Source organism: Lampris incognitus, chromosome 1, assembly GCF_029633865.1.
Source record: "Lampris incognitus isolate fLamInc1 chromosome 1, fLamInc1.hap2, whole genome shotgun sequence".
NCBI classification, from domain to species: domain Eukaryota; kingdom Metazoa; phylum Chordata; class Actinopteri; order Lampriformes; family Lampridae; genus Lampris; species Lampris incognitus.
This window is the reverse complement of record NC_079211.1, coordinates 95,179,025-95,195,158: the sequence shown is the minus strand read 5'-3', so window position 1 is coordinate 95,195,158 and position 16,134 is coordinate 95,179,025. Positions and strand designations below refer to the sequence as shown.

Genomic DNA, 16,134 nt, shown 5'->3' with positions numbered 1-16,134 from the left:
TCTGGACCTGGTTTTTACAACTCTGGATATATGTGATATGAGGTAACATGCCCCTGTGATAAGGTGACAGGAGTTACGACACGCACAAGGAGAGTATCCAGACTACATGATCAAAATGAACCGAATACAACCGACCTGGGCAGCATGGTGACCCAATTGTTAGCACTATTGCCTCACAGCAAGAAGGTCCTGGATTCAAATCCCAGATCCTTTCCATGTGGAATTTGTATGTTTTCCCCATGTCTGTGTGGGTTTCTTCCGCGTGCTCCAGTTTCCCACCATCAAAAAGACATGCATGTTAGGGTTAATACTCCTGCCTGTGAGCCTGACCAAAGCAATGGAAGGAGGAACTGGAGTTTAAATGCATAAGATGAATTTCCCCCTGGGGATTAATAAAGTACATTTTAACTCCTGTCTCTTATCGTTCGTTTCTCGCATTTTATCATTAAATCGTTTTATCGTTGTTTTGTGGGCAGCAGAGGGGAAGTGCATGTGTTCGAACAGCTGAAACAAAACAATCTCAGTTCATCCTGACTCCAACCAACCTGCCAAACCAGTTCCTGTTTGTCATGTGTTAATGACTCAGTAAGGGGAACTTGGCTTGAACTGTATAAACCTTTGGATTCGGCAGACCCGGCTCTTGTCTCTAACACAGCCATGGCTCAAAGAGCTGTGACACTCTTGGTTCTCTCTGTTCTCCACGTCTGCCTCCCTCATCCTCTCATCCGCCCCCCCAATTGGCTCCGAAACTGTCGTGCCTCCTCTAACCTCTCCATCCTGGCCCTGGAGGTGCTGCCAGGTGGAGGCTGGGACAACCTGCGCAACATGGACATGGGCCGTGTTATGAACCTCAGCTACTCCCAATGCCAGACCACCGAGGACGGACTCTACCTCATCCCAGATGAGGTTTTTGTCATCCCCCAGAAGGAGACGGGTGTGGAGACCAACTCAGATATCATTAGCTCCTGGCTGGACCAGAAGAGCTCCACATCCTACACGATAAATTCCGATGGATCCTTCCTCTCGATACTGAATGCCAAGTACTCTGTGGAGAATCAGAGGATGAAAACCCATCAGGTTAAACTGTCCACCACAACAGCCCGAGTACAGGTAAGTCTGTAAGAGCCATATTATGTATGACATTCAAGTGAGTGAGAATTCATTCATAATTTGGAAAATGCACAATTTAGTTTGACTTTGAGTTGCAAAGATGAAAATATGTTCATGAACTATTACAGCTTTAGTAGCCTACCGATGGCCGGCTCTCTAAAAAGCATGGCAACAGAGCAGTGCATAATGCAGAGCCTGAGTCCTTACAATTGAAGCAATCAACTATTTTGTTGAGGTTTTTAGTTCATTCAGCAGAATATAACACGAAGTGTGCCCACACATTAGATTTCAATGTTGACTGTGTGTCTCCGACCAGCTTGTCTTTGCTTACTTCACAATGTGAAAGTAATGAAAGGAAACCAAAGACATTTTAACCTCCACAATATACTGATAGATAGATAGATAGATAGATAGATAGATAGATAGATAGATAGATAGATAGATAGATAGATAGATAGATAGATAGATAGATAGATAGATAGATAGATAGATAGATAGATAGATAGATAGATAGATAGATAGATAGATAGATAGATAGATAGATAGATAGATAGATAGATAGATAGATAGATAGACAGATAGATTTTAAAGCCATCTGGGAGAATCTCTGTATGAAATCAAAATTGGTGAATTTGTTTACAACTGGAGCATTCTAACATTTTTACTTAACCAGAGATTCCCATTACAAGCCTGGGTGTGGATTTATAGGTAGGAAAATGGGATGGAAATTGACACTGACTGAATAAAAGTGAAAGTGGACTCTCATTGCGTGGAATATGTGCAGTCCATGAGGCATGCATTAGCTAATGCTACCAGAGGTTTTAGTGAAGCTGTGCTCACTAGGCAATTGGTGGGGAAAAAATAAAATCAATAGTATCAGGTAAAGCATAATTTTCCTATCCAGGGTGTTTCCCCACCTGCCGCCCAATGACTGCTGGGATAGGCTCCAGCATAATCGCAACCTGAGAGCAGGATAAGCGGTTCGGATAATGGATGGATGGATGGATGTATCATAAACCTGTCTTTCTCTCACAGAAAAAGCATTAATGTTAATTTTTATTTAGATAAAGAATTAGGTCCTTTGTGACTCCATGCAAATTGAGTCAGCAATCCTGTGTAATTCAAATGGATATTTAATGAACGGAAAAGGCACAGCATCTACAAAAGTGCCTCTCTACAATATGATGATGTTTAACTCTTTCCTTCCCAGGTTCGAAACCTCATCTATACAGTAAAGGCCTATCCTGACTTTACCATGGACTCCCGTTTTAGTCAGCAAGTAGCAGAGATTTCGGATGCCATTGAAAACAACCGCACCAAGTATGCGGCATACCTTTCTGAGAAGATGGTGCTTGATTATGGGACCCATGTAATAACCAGTGTCGATGCCGGGGCTTCATTAGTGGAAGAAGACTACTTGCAGACCTCTTACGTGTCTGACAGCACGTCACAAAGCTCCTCTGTCACATCACTGGCTGGCTTAAACTTCTTCGACAAACTCAAGTTTGACATCAGCAGCAAGAACGCAGAACAGAGCTCAGTGCTTCAAACATACCAGTCTAAAATCCAGTACTCTGTCATCCAGAGCCACGGAGGTTCACCGTTCTACCCTGGCATCACTCTGCAGAAGTGGCAGGAGAGTATCAGGAACAACCTGGTTGGCATCGATCGGTCAGGACTACCGCTACATTACTTTATAAACACCAACACCTTCCCTGATCTGCCAGAACCTACTGTTGGTAAGGTGGCTCTGTCAGTGAGTCAGGCCATACAGTGCTACTACAGAGTCAACACCCACCGCGGATGTGTTGATATTAACTCCCAAAACTTCAACTTCCAGGCTAATGTGGATGACAACTCCTGTGAGGGCCCTGCCACCAACCTCAGCTTTGGAGGTGTCTATCAAATGTGTACAAAACTCAGCGCAGATGCAGACCCCCTGTGCCAGGCCCTGGCCCAGAAGAACCCAGCTACAGGTGACTTCTCATGCCGTCAGCCTTACCGAGCAACTTTGCTGCGATCAGAAGTGAGACAGCAGGGTTATAATTTGTATGAGTGCCATGATGAGAGTCATCACTGTGGGCTCTTTGGATGGTCCAGATGCCATCGTCAAGTGTGTGAGAACAACTACTATGTTCGCTCTGCTCACATCAATACCTTCTGGTGCTCTGTAAATGGAACGGCCCCAGAGGACTCAGGGTACCTGTTTGGAGGCCTTTATGGCCCTTCCCTTCAGAATCCCTTGACCAAAGCCAAGAGCTGCCCTGCTAACTTTATTCCAGTACAGTTCCTCTCTGATGGTCTGATGATCTGTGTGAGTAATGACTATGAGGCTGGCACCAAATACTCAGTGCCGTTTGGAGGCCTCTTCAGCTGCGAGTCAACCAACCCCCTGGCTGGTGGTCAGCGGCGCTGCCCAGCTAAATTCAGTCAGCATATGGCCACTGTTAGTGATGGCTGTGAGATTCTCTACTGTGTCCAGTCAGGGCTGTTCACTGGTGGGCAACTGCTACCAATTCGTCTGCCTCCTTTCACCCGACGCCCACTGGTTAGTAGCCTCGCCACGAACACGGTCATGGTAATGACTGAGGGAGAGAAGAGCTGGATCCGAGTAGGACAGACCAAGATGTGGAAACTAGCGAGCCCCAAGGAAATCAAGGAGACCATACAGAGACTTGGCTCAGCATCAGGTCAGATGTCTGAGGGAGCAAAGACTGGAATTGCCTTTGGTGTTATTGCCTTGTTGGTCTTGGCGGTTGTAGGTGTGGTGCAGCTGCTGAGGAAGAAGCAGAGGCTATTGTCTGGAGTCATGAGGAACAGGAGCTATATGGAAATAAGAGGAGAGGTGGATGATAGTGAAGGAAAGGTGGAGACAGAGGAGGAGACAGAGGAGGAGACCTCAGCGGTATACACAACATAGAGGTTCTTCCCCCAGAATTAGAGCTGAATATGATATAGCTCTGGTAGCTTGTTTTAAACACATTTCAAACATTACTCTTTACTTTTGTGGAGAATGAAAGTATCCTGATGTGAGAGCAGATAAGAGCATCAGCATAATGTATTAATTAATAATTGTTCTTGAAATAATTTTTTTAATGAATAATTTAAATCTATTGGAATTTGCATTGATTATTATTCCTTTGAAATGTTTACATACCAATAAAACGTTGACAAAAGGAGTGCTCACTGCTTTGCATAACAAATAACGCTTATTTCCAATTTTTAAGCTTTAGAGATAAACATATTGGAAGAATTTCTCCCCCTATACCCATTCTTTGCCATGCATATTTTTTAACTCTCCATATTTTTCACCCTTTGTGTTATAAATTTTGTTTTATATTACACTTATGTCATAACAGACGGTGAAAGTATAACTAGAAAAGATCCAAAAAGTTGTGTGCTTGTAGGGAAACGAATACCCTAGCCTAGGTAAAAGAGAGAGGCAGGTGCCGGGCAGCACGCCAACAGCGCCATCTGGTGGTGAGGGTGAACACACTCATGTGGCAGCCTGCCTAGCAAGCGCTCTCTTTTTGACTTTGAACTACTTTGATGTTAAGATTTGAAAAACCTCGCACTTTAAATGTGCCACACAGAATCCCTTTGGTGAGCAAATAGCATTGCATTGCACATTTTCATTGCTAAAATGACAGTTGGATTTACTTGTGATTAACATGAAATTAACATAAAAGGACTTGATAGGCTCCAGCATCCCTGCGGCCCTGAGTAGGATAAGCAGTTTGGATAATGGATGGATGGATGGACTTTTAGGTCATCCAACTGCTGCTGGCTCATGGTCCAGATAGTGTCACAAGCTCCCTATAGGCCCTTATTCATCTTAAAAACCTGACTTTTAATGTGTTCATTCTCTTAATTGCCTGTTCTTCTTGTTTGCTTGTTTGTTTTATGAAGCACATTGTAACCTATAATTTTGTACTATAAATAAAGTTTGTTTTTTTGCTTAACTACTGTGCCCCACTGATTTCAAAATAACTCATGGGTTATACTCAAATATCTGTTAACATTTTAACTATTAACCCAACCACTACGGTGTTAGTACCAAGTCCTACGCAGACATTACGGGAGTCAGACACTATATTTGTTGTCATTTTACTTTCTTATGTTAACAGCAAAAGAGGTTTGAGTTTCACCTGGCAGAAACTCAATGTAACCGTCCCAGTTTTCAAAAGATGAAAAGTAGGGTGCACCTATATGGAGGTGGACATGCCTGTTAACAACAAAATCTGAAAACATCTCAAATTCTCAACTTCAGCTTGGGAAATAATCACCTAAACAACGTAATGAAACCAATAGCAAGAAGTCTGAAAGTGGAAGGGGACGGCTAAACTGCAGCGTTGTCAGTCAGAAAATGTCATTACTGAGCTGACGCTTTTTTTCCCTGTGATCAGATGGCGTTTTACAACCTCTGGAAATCATATGCAGCTATACTAGACGCAGAGGAAGAATACAGTCAACTTCATAGGAGTGAACTGAAAGTAAATGAAATACTTGGGGCAGTCTCTTAGTTTTCAACATTTTTGTTTTCTCGCTATCAAACATTTCAGTCAAATTTTATTCATTTGTGTAAATAAAACTTGGCAAAATGTTTGGCAGATCAGCAGAATGTGGATAGACACTGACATCTTGGAAACATTTCTCTACATTTGATTCATTAAATTACAAGGTCTGTGGTAACCGGGAACTACTTCCATAGTTTACTGAAAACTTACTCCTTTCCTGTTCAAATTGATTTACGCGAAGAAGTAAAGACTGAATATGTGTCCGTTTTCTCTGGTCCTGTTTAAAAGAGGCCTGTTACTGACACAGTGCATCCGGAAAGTATTCACACCCCTTCACTTTCCCCACATTTTGTTATGTTACAGCCTTATCCCAAAATGGATTAAATCCAATTTTTTTCTCATCAATCTACATACAATACTCCATAGTAACTAAGTGAAAAAGGTTTTGTTGAAATTTTAGCAAATTTATTAAAAATAAAAAACTGAAATATTGCATGTACATAAGTAGTCACACCCTTTACTCAGTACTTGGTTGAGGCACCCTTGGCAGCGATTACAGCCTCAAGTCTTCTTGGGTATGAAGCTACAAGCTTGGCACACCTATACTGGGGTATTTCTCCCATTCTTCTATGCAGATCCTCTCGAGCTCTGTAAGGTTAGATGGGGAGCGTCGCTGCACAGCTATTATCAGGTCTTTCCAGAGATGTTCAATGGGGTTCAAGTCTGGGCTCTGGCTGGGCCACTTAAGGACATTCACAGACTTGTCCCGAAGCCACTCCTTCGTTGTCTTGGCTGTGTGCTTAGGGTCGTTGTCATGTTGAAAGGTAAACCTTTGCCCCAGTCTGAGGTCCTGAGCGCTCTGGAGCAGGTTTTCATCAAGGATCTCTCTGTACTTTGCTCCATTCATCTTTCCCTCGATTCTGACTAGTCCCCCAGTTCCTTCCGCTGAAGAACATCCCCACAGCATGATGCTGCCACCACCATGCTTCACTGTAGGGACGGTATTAGCAAGGTGATGAGAGGTGCCTGCTTTCCTCCAGATGTGACGTTTGGCATTCAGGCCAAAGAGTTCAACCTTGGTTTCATCAGACCAGAGAATCTGGTTTCTCATGGTCTGAGAGTCCTTTAGGTGCTTTCTGGCAAACTCCAAGCGGGCAGTCATGTGCCTTTTACTGAGCAGAGGCTTCCATCTGGCCACTCTACCATAAAGGCCTGATTAGTGGAGTGCTGCAGAGATGGTTGTCCTTCTGGAAGGTTCTCCCATCTCCACAGAGGAACGCTGGAGCTCTGTCAGAGTGACCATCGGGTTCTTGGTCACCTCCTTGATCAAGGCCCTTCTCCCCCGATTGCTCAGTTTGGCTGGGTGGCCAGCTCTAAGAAGAGTCCTGGTGGATCCAAACTTCTTCCATTTATGAATGATGGAAACCACTGTGCTCTTTGGGACCTTCAAAGCTGTAGACATTTTTTTGTACCCTTCCCCAGATCTGTGCCTCGATACAATCCTGTCTCGGAGGTCCACAGACAATTCCTTTGACTTCATGGCTTGGTTTCTGCTCTGACATGCACTGTCAACAGTGGGACCTTATATAGACAGGTGTGTGCCTTTCCAAATCATGTCTGATCAATTGAATTTACTACAGGTGGACTCCAATCAAGATGTAGAAACATCTCAAGGATGTTCGGTGGAAACAGGATGAACCTGAGCTCAATTTTGAGTGTCATAGCAAAGGGTGTGAATACTTATGTACATGCAATATTTCATTTTTTCATTTTTAATAAATTTGCAAAAATTTCTACAAAACCTTTTTCACTTTGTCATTATGGGGTATTGTGTGTAGATTGATGAGGAAAAAAAAGGAATTTAATCCATTTTGGGATAAGGCTGTAGCATAACAAAATGTGGGGAAAGTGGAGGGGTGTGAATACTTTCCGGATGCACTGTATACGGAGAGTACCACTTATCTCTCCCAACCTTGTCCACAAAACCACAACATTCTACCCTCATCCATAAATAGACAATAGAGAGGCTGACACTATGAGTTTTGTTAGGCTATCAGCACACAGACAGGTTGGCTCAGACATTAGAAACACACACGTGCCCAGTCACATAGACACACACACATACACACATACACATGCACATCTATTTCCCGCACTATGCTTATGCCAATCTGCATCTCATCTCTCGTGACTGTTCAATCTTCCCCTTCCCCCTACATGCATGCATGCACGCACACACACACACACCCAGCGGCGGGGGATTCATCCAGCAGCCTCTTGAACATCAAATAAAGGCAGTCATGCTGAGGAAATCTGTCTGACCTCAGGAAGTCAGGGAATGCGAGCGGGCGGGGAGGGGGGGTGACTGGAGAAACAGAGCCGGACGGCACTCCCTTCATAAGGAGGAGGACACACAAAAGAATACAGTCTGCAGGCTTTCAGCATGGCCAGCAAGCCAAAACCCAAATTCTGTCAGCTGTGACAGGGGGAAGGGCGTTCAGGCAGTTTGTAGTCCAACCTTCGTTGTTTCATTTATAGTGTGCCGCTCCACATGTAAAGAAGGAGACGTACAACAAACACTTATTTGTCAGCCATTGAGAGGCACTTCTGTGGGAGAAGAAGAGCACAGCGTGACACTTTGGCTGTCTGTAGAAAAAGAAAAACGGGGGGGGGGGGGCTGATGCAGAAGAACACCAGGAGAAGAAGTCAGATACATTCCAAGGTAAGGCTGCACGTTTTCTCACTAACTATTTTCCAGCGCACGTTTGACTCGTGCCCAGTTGTCATGTTGACAGCTGTGGTGGACTGCATGATCCACTTTGTTAAAAGCGAGCGAGCGAGGGGATTAGAGCTGTGCCCTCGTTTATTCTGCAATGGACACAGTTTGAGCCCACAACCCTTGACAGTCTACATCCTATTTTCTTCATAAAGCAACTATTGCATCAATGATTTATACATGGAGCCTTTTAATGACAACCAGCACTCCATTCATTCAAAAGGGATATTTCAGTTGTGCAGATGTCATTTTGCCAAGTATTATATTACACACCATTTTCTGGCGTCTATTCTAAACCCCTTTTCTACTTGCACTTGCTTGCCTCACTGCTTTATCGGTGTTTGTACTTGATTTTTTTTTTTGCACTTTGATTTTTCCTTTTGTGCTATTGTCTCATAATCTGCAGCACACATAGACTTAACGTCACGATTTTGTGTACACTCTTGGCTATAATATAATCACTGTGTATCGCTCTATTATGCCAGCTGCCTACACTCACTCGTCTTCTTCTGCTAGTCGCTGACTCCCTTGGAAGTCGCTTTGAATAAAAGTGTCTGGCAAATCACTGAATGTAAATGTTAGGACCAAGATATAAGCAGAGCTGCAGGGTGCCTGTGAATGTTCTCACTCATCCAGGTCATGGTTATCCAAAGGGGTTGAATCAAGTGCAACACCAAGTCCAGTTGCACTTGATTCAGCTCCTTTGGATAGAGCTGCAGGGTGTATTCACTTTTGAGCTTTTTTCTTCTTCTTATGTTGTTTACATTTCAGTAACCATGGCAGCCGAGGTCATCCGACCGAGTCCCTTCTTCCTGTTTGTGTTGACTTTGACAATCGCGTTGGAGCTCCGTGGGACCGGGTGTTGTCAGATTGGTTCAGGGTCCGAGTGTGACAAAGCTCCTCTTGTCCCGGGCCACAACCTGGCCGGGGAAGGTTTTGATGTGGTGCGGATGCGTCGGACAGGAGCATACGTCATCAACGTCAAAGCCCAGCCCACTGACAACCATACCTGCACACTTTGTACCAACCGCTTCCAAAAAGGACAGGTCAGGAACAGCTGACTGTGAGAGACTTAAGAAGCACCGGCTGTTCATCTTTTTGTGTTTTCTCCATTCAGTCTATCCTTCCTCAGTTCTTTAGTCACGTCCGATCTGACTCCATTCCTTTTTCCTTTTGTCGTCCTTTCCTAGCAACATTTGTTCCTTAATCTCTCCCACCTGCACTTCCCTGACTCCTTTCATTTCTTCCAAACTTCCTCCCTCTACTAATGCGCCCTTCCTTCCCGCTCCCCCCTCTTCCCCTCTTCGGCTGAATAACATATTTTTTCAGCCTCAACGTAACGGTATTGCATGTGCAACAGTCAAATTGCAAAGGATGCAGTGAAAGGCAAATTGGGCCCGTTAGTCACGTTATGCTAAAACTTTTTCACTGCTTGATTGAAAAGAAACCCGGACAAGGTTCATGTTTTTCATGGTCATCCTTTGAGGAAACTGGTCTGCATCAGCTGATGAGTTCCATCATTTGGTCTGATTTCATGACTCCTTGGTTACCGCTCTTGCATGCATGCTCTGCTTATACAGCAAATGGACAATCACAATTGCTCTCATTAACATACTAATTGATGGCAACAATGAAAAAAAAACAAGTTAAAGTTGCTACTAGGAGTTTTTCACTAATCATTTGTCAGTCTCAATTCAATTTTGATGCCTCTGTTTGACTGACAAAAGCAAATGAGTTCATCAGCAAGAGGATTAAAACATCGCTCTATTATGACTTTAAATGCTTGTCTCCAGGCCAGATTCCCTGAGAAATCCGCCAAAACGATTTACGGCACACAGGCGGGATACATAGCCACGATTAGAGATGCATCACCTCATCACTGTACATCTTACAAACACGTGTCTTTCCAAAACACCACTACATCTCTCACTCTTCTCTTCAAAAACAAATGCTCAAGCTACCAGAGGGTGAATGTAGATCTTTGTGACAATGAAGTCATTCTTCAACATAACACTAACGCGTTTGTCCGCAGGGTCGTGCAAAGTCAAGAAAAATCCCAAAACTCCTCGTAGCATCTTTAAGTGTCTCGTGCACAATTTTGTGCGATATAACCTTAAAATGAGTGAGGAGAAGAATTAAACAGTCAAAAAGAATTGCTGGTGAAAAGAACTGCAACCTCCACTGGGTGATAAATTCTTTCTAAATGTAGTAATGCAGTTAAACACAGAATGCAACTCCTGTTTTTCTTTAATATTGCAATTAATATTGTAATACATGTCACAACCCCCCCCCATCACAATGTTGTTTTTTTTTTCAAAAAAATCATTTAACCTGATCTCCCTCCCAGATTCAGCGGCTCCCAGCTGCAGTGTTGGACTGGCGTCCATTCAGCCGCTGCAGCAAGCAGCTGTCCAGTGCCCTCCACCACTCTGTGGACTCCCTGCTGCGGAGCTCCAACTCCCTAGTCAACAACAACTGGGGTCTGGGACTCAGTCTGGATGACATAGGCAGGGGAGTAATGGGAGGCAGCCGCTCAGACATGGCCAACTTCGCCCGTTCACAGCACAGTTTGGACAAGGCCACCTTCGCTATTCATGAAATCAGCTGCACCTACTACAGGTGACTGTGGTAGAGAACAAAAACACACACACACATGCACACACATACAAATAGATAGATAGATAGATAGATAGATAGATAGATAGATAGATAGATAGATAGATAGATAGATAGATAGATAGATAGATAGATAGATAGATAACGATTTTCTGATAAAAGTGTGCAACTTGTTAAAAAAGTGTGTATAGTACATTAATCAAAATGTGACAATTTAGCTTAGGTTGGGCCTCTATAGCGCCTATAGAGGCCTGGTGTTGTTAAACATAGATCATGTGTACAAATGGATCAGTAGCGAACCGTGGGGTCTGGCAGTGGGCCTTCAACGGCGCAATGATATTGTAATTAGCCAAATTTTGGGGGTATTTTTTAATATGTGAACAACTCCGACACAGCTCTAACACACACACACACACACACACACACACACACAAAGTGCACCCATCGCAGCACCACAGGGTGAAAATCTCTAAGACACACACACACACACACACACACACACACACACACACACACACACACATATACACACCGATTCAAATCCATTGGGTTTCCATACTTGGAAAACAATGAAAATGCACATGACATGGCCTCTGCTTCTGGCCCATAGCATCACCATGGACAGCGCTAGCATGCAGCATCATAAAACCTCTTTTTTACAAACTGACCAAACCAAGTCAAAGCAATTCATGAGCAAAGAATAGCAATAACGATAAAATCAACCCTCACATGCAGAATATGCCATGAGCAAAGCTGCAATACTTCATATGCAAAATATGCCAAACCTTACGCCATGATATTGAGTATTGTAGGCCTAACGTTACATGAGCAAAGTGTGGTATTAACCAGCTATGAAGTGCCATAACAATATGTAAAATGAATACACCAGCTTTGATTTGGAGTAAAATAAAATTAGGCAGCTGACCTTATTAGGCTACTTGAATATAAAGTCCATCCGTCGGTCCTTCTTTGTGAAGTGGGCAATGGCAGCATCATGCAGTTTGTCCTTGGATCTAAGTTGGATCTAAGTTCTATCAGGGCCAAAGCTCCCAGTCGACCCTGTCCCGTCGTGTTTCTGGTGTGCGTCTTGATGCGCTTTAGGGGGCCGTGAAAGGCCGCTCAACTGAAGAGGTGGATACACAGACTAACACCAGACAGGTGAGGTGATGAAGCACAGGCGAGACAAGAGCGAGAGCTGGCCTTCCTTTTCCAATCATTTGTTGCTTTTCCCCGAAAGCACATCTGGAGAAGGGTAACGCTAACAAGCTAGCTACAATGTCGCTCTCCTCTGCACCAGCTACTACTATTTAGCTCACACATGTGTATGATATAGAAAAAGAAGGGAAGGGCGTCCAGGTATCGTAGCGGTCTATTCCGTTGCCTACCAACACGGGGATCGCCGGTTCGAATCCCCGTGTTACCTCCGGCTTGGTCGGGCGTCCCTACAGACACAATTAGCCGTGTCTGCAGGTGGGAAGCTAGATATGGGTATGTGTCCTGGTCGCTGCACTAGCGCCTCCTCTGGTCGGTCGGGCGCCTGTTTGGGAGGTACGGGTAAATGAGGGGAATAGTGTGATCCTCCCACGCGCTATGTCCCCCTGGTGAAACTTCTCACTGTCAGGTGAAAAGAAGCGGCTGGTAACTCCACATGTATCGGAGGAGGCATGTGGTAGCCTGCAGCCCTCCCTGGCTCGGCAGAGGGGGTGGAGCAGTGACCGGGACATGGGAAAAAAACAAAAACAAAAAAAACAACAAATCAAAACAACACAAAAGTTGATCCAGGTACCAATTCAAACAAATTACATCATCTAAAAAGCTGAGACCTGAGCAAACTCAGTTGTTTATCATTTTGAGCAACACAACCGCTTATCTAAGACTATTTTTCCAGTGTATTTTGGTTGAAACCCTGCATGTTTTTTGTTGTCTCAGCTACAGACTGGCTGACCACCCACAGCTCAGTGCAGAATTCACCAAGCATCTGAAGAGACTCCCACGGAGCATCGATACGCGTCACAGCAAAGCGCTGTACCGACGGCTCATAGACACCTATGGGACACACTACATACACCAGGTCAGAATGCTTTGTGTCAAAACATATAAACCATGTGCAGACCGGGCCTACCTCTTGCACCTATAGAGTACCTTTTTGATTTTTTTTCAGCACCAACTTTTTGTCTACTGTCACTGGCTTGCTCAGGGCAGGATATCCGATGCAAAAAATGCATTCTAACACTGAACATTACACCCAGTGGTGTTGGTACAATCCTGCAAAATGTGCCCGGAGAGGCTGAAAAACTTATCCTCATGACTATCACAATGATCATTAAGAGTCAAACCATTTGATGGGTAGCAAAACATTTCAAACTGATTCGGTACTGAGAAAGCTCATGTCAGCCGACTGCTATGCACCAAGCTGCAATGTAATCCTTTGCGGCAATGATGCTCGCCAAATAACAGCCATTAAAAGAGCTTTTTTTTGGCACCAACAGGCTCAGAATAATATGAGAGAAGTCTAAAAAGCCTTAGCCTCGAAATCAACCATGGAATTATATATGTTTATATATCTAAATATAGACATCAATCCATTTCTAACCCAGAGGCATGCCTCATGCAATTAGATAGCAAGACTTCTGGTCTGGAGAAGTGAGTTGTTGCAGAAAAACAACAGTGAAAGTAGTAGAGTTAGAGAGAAGTACAAAAAAAATGCAAAAAAAAAAGAAAAAGAAACAAGGCCCCTGCGCTGACTGACTATACTCGGTTTGTTTTTTCATAATCATACATTTCTCAAACACTGTGAGCTTGTTAGGGCCAAAAAAGAGCTCGTTTGATAGACATTATTTGTTGAGTTTTACTGCCATGAAGGATTACATTGCAGCTTGGTGCGCTGCAGTCAGATAACACGAGCTTGCTCAGTACTGAATCAATCCTACTCATTGCTTGGTTTGATCGCTAAAGATTGGATAAAAGAGTTTATGTTAAAAACTACCAAATTTTCTTTTGAATAAAATGAAAAGTCTGTTCTTGTTGTAGATCCAGCTTGGTGGTAAGGTGAGGCGAGTCACTGCCTTCAGAACTTGCCTGGCAACGTTGAAGGGCTTTTCTGAGACAAACATCAAACAGTGTCTCAACGTCGAACTTCGGATGGCACTGGGCTTCCTCCCTGTCAATGCATCCTTCTCCAGCAAATGTGATAATCTCATAAAGGGCAATATGAGCATGGGCTTCTATCAAGGATTCATGACCCATAAGATCGAGGTGATCGGAGGAGAGAGGTATTTCCCGGATATCCTCAATCAGAAGGATCCATCTGAGGCATACCACAGCTGGATGAACAGCCTCCATGAAAACCCGGATATAGTTTCCTATGGTATTTTCCCTCTACATCATCTGGTGGAAGACCAAGATATCAGTGATAATCTGAGGGTGACTGTCACAGAGTACATTAAGGAGAACCAGCTTCAGGAGGACCAGATTCGTTTTAAGAACTGTTCCCCGACCCCCAATCTGGACCACAACTGTTGTCCTCTGCGGGCTGGCAGAGGAACTCTCCAGCTCAAGATCCACAGAGCCATAGGTCTTAAGGCAGATACGTTCACGAAAACGGATGCGTACGTGAAGGTCTTCTTTAATGGGTTATACGAGGAGACAGAGACAATAATGGATGACAATGACCCGGTATGGAACGTGACTTATGACTTTGGCTCAGTGGAGCTTGGTCACCAGCTGAACTTTGAGGTATGGGACATTGATGTGATTTACAATGATGCCATCGGAAGATGTTTAGTCATCCCCGAGCGAGGAACCCACTCGCTAAGCTGTCAGCTGAACAAAGGTATTCTTTATTTCACTTACACCGTGATATGTGACCCCCACCTAACGGGCCATAGGTGTGGACGATACTCCCCCAGTGTTGAGTAATTACTGTATTAGGATGCATTCTTGTTTGTGTTTACACGATTGTATTAGGTGTTCATTGGATTAGTACTGATTAAAATAACTATTACATTAGGGTGACCTTCACGCCCAGCAGTCAATTGCATAAATTATAGGGGACTTTTTTTTTCTGTCAGCTTCCCCCACCAATCCCCCTATAAATCTAATAAACTGATGAACTCATATAAAACAAGTGGAATGCTACCATAATTTTACCAGTTTTGAGTTATCAGTAGATTTTTCCCATTTTCGAAACAGAGACTTGAGAATATTTGATCCACAGTGGGACACTTAAGTCATGATGCCTCGTGAAAGTGTTAATGATTGTAAATTTAGGCTCCATGTTTCATATCCCACTAAATAAAAAACAAACTGTATATATGTAATTGTGGTGGAGTGGGGTGTAGACTAGCTGTCCTGAGTTAGTTTAATGAATTTAGAGCAGATAAACTGACCCCACACCCCACCCAGAGACTGGGAAAGAGCTGAAAGCTGCAGGGACTTGGATCGCCTTAGCTCTTTCCCCAACAGACAGACAGTCTGGTTGTCTTAATTGAGTTTAATCAAGTGTTTCTAGTCTTTGTATTTCAATAAATGGGCTGTTGTGCATTCCGCTTCCACCTTGGTCTGTATGTATCTCTGTGACGGATAGCCCCAGCTGTGGCATAGATTTGCCACAATGATATTCAGGCACAATGAACAAGTACATATGTTTAGTAATTCTTACTATCTACTCCAAAGAAAAAAGAAAATCAAAACATTGTACAAATTATTTTTGAATAAATGAGAGATCAACTCAAATGACACACTCACAAAAGAATGATTTAAAACATCTATTCTTTGTGGGTTGTCTGCCTTTTTGAGTTGAGTCACTTGAGCTTTTTGGTTGAGCGCTGGATTCCATAATTCTCAATCACATTTACATTCTGTCCCTCTGTCATTTCCTCATTGAACCTACCTACATTTCTGCCTTTTTTTCTGAACAATAAGCATTCATCTCCAAGACCGCCCACACTAAAACCTACACCTGCCTTTACCCAAGATAGCTCATCAGATTCAGGGGAAAGCATTTGGACCGTGTCCTTGGATATCCCCTATTGCAGTCATCCTCCATATCCATATCCATTTTTACAACCCTAATCCTGCTTCAGCTCTCTTTGGACATCAGCATGATTGAATTGG

The 16,134-nt window shown here is 43.6% G+C and overlaps 2 protein-coding genes across 2 annotated transcripts; both read left to right on the top strand.

Moving 5' to 3' along the window:
- Positions 1-657: 657 nt before the first annotated feature.
- On the top strand, positions 658-5,038 carry mpeg1.1 (macrophage expressed 1, tandem duplicate 1). The gene is made up of 2 exons (XM_056288815.1): positions 658-1,110; positions 2,321-5,038. The coding sequence occupies exons 1-2, from the start codon at positions 658-660 to the stop codon at positions 4,028-4,030; spliced, it is 2,163 nt and encodes a 720-aa protein (XP_056144790.1). The 3' UTR covers positions 4,031-5,038.
- A 3,079-nt stretch (positions 5,039-8,117) lies between these two features.
- On the top strand, positions 8,118-15,721 carry prf1.5 (perforin 1.5). The gene is made up of 5 exons (XM_056287683.1): positions 8,118-8,349; positions 9,175-9,449; positions 10,751-11,022; positions 12,949-13,090; positions 14,050-15,721. The coding sequence occupies exons 2-5, from the start codon at positions 9,180-9,182 to the stop codon at positions 14,935-14,937; spliced, it is 1,572 nt and encodes a 523-aa protein (XP_056143658.1). The 5' UTR covers positions 8,118-8,349; positions 9,175-9,179; the 3' UTR covers positions 14,938-15,721.
- Positions 15,722-16,134: the final 413 nt, after the last annotated feature.

What these genes read in the sequence shown, in the direction of transcription:
- mpeg1.1 (XM_056288815.1), top strand. Translation starts at nt 658, where the DNA reads ATGGCTCAAAGAGCTGTGACACTCTTGGTTCTCTCTGTTCTCCACGTC. An exon ending in CCACAACAGCCCGAGTACAG is followed by an intron (nt 1,111 to 2,320) that starts GTAAGTCTGTAA and finishes TTTCCTTCCCAG; the next exon opens with GTTCGAAACCTCATCTATAC.
- prf1.5 (XM_056287683.1), top strand. Translation starts at nt 9,180, where the DNA reads ATGGCAGCCGAGGTCATCCGACCGAGTCCCTTCTTCCTGTTTGTGTTG. An exon ending in ACCGCTTCCAAAAAGGACAG is followed by an intron (nt 9,450 to 10,750) that starts GTCAGGAACAGC and finishes TCTCCCTCCCAG; the next exon opens with ATTCAGCGGCTCCCAGCTGC. An exon ending in ATCAGCTGCACCTACTACAG is followed by an intron (nt 11,023 to 12,948) that starts GTGACTGTGGTA and finishes TTGTTGTCTCAG; the next exon opens with CTACAGACTGGCTGACCACC.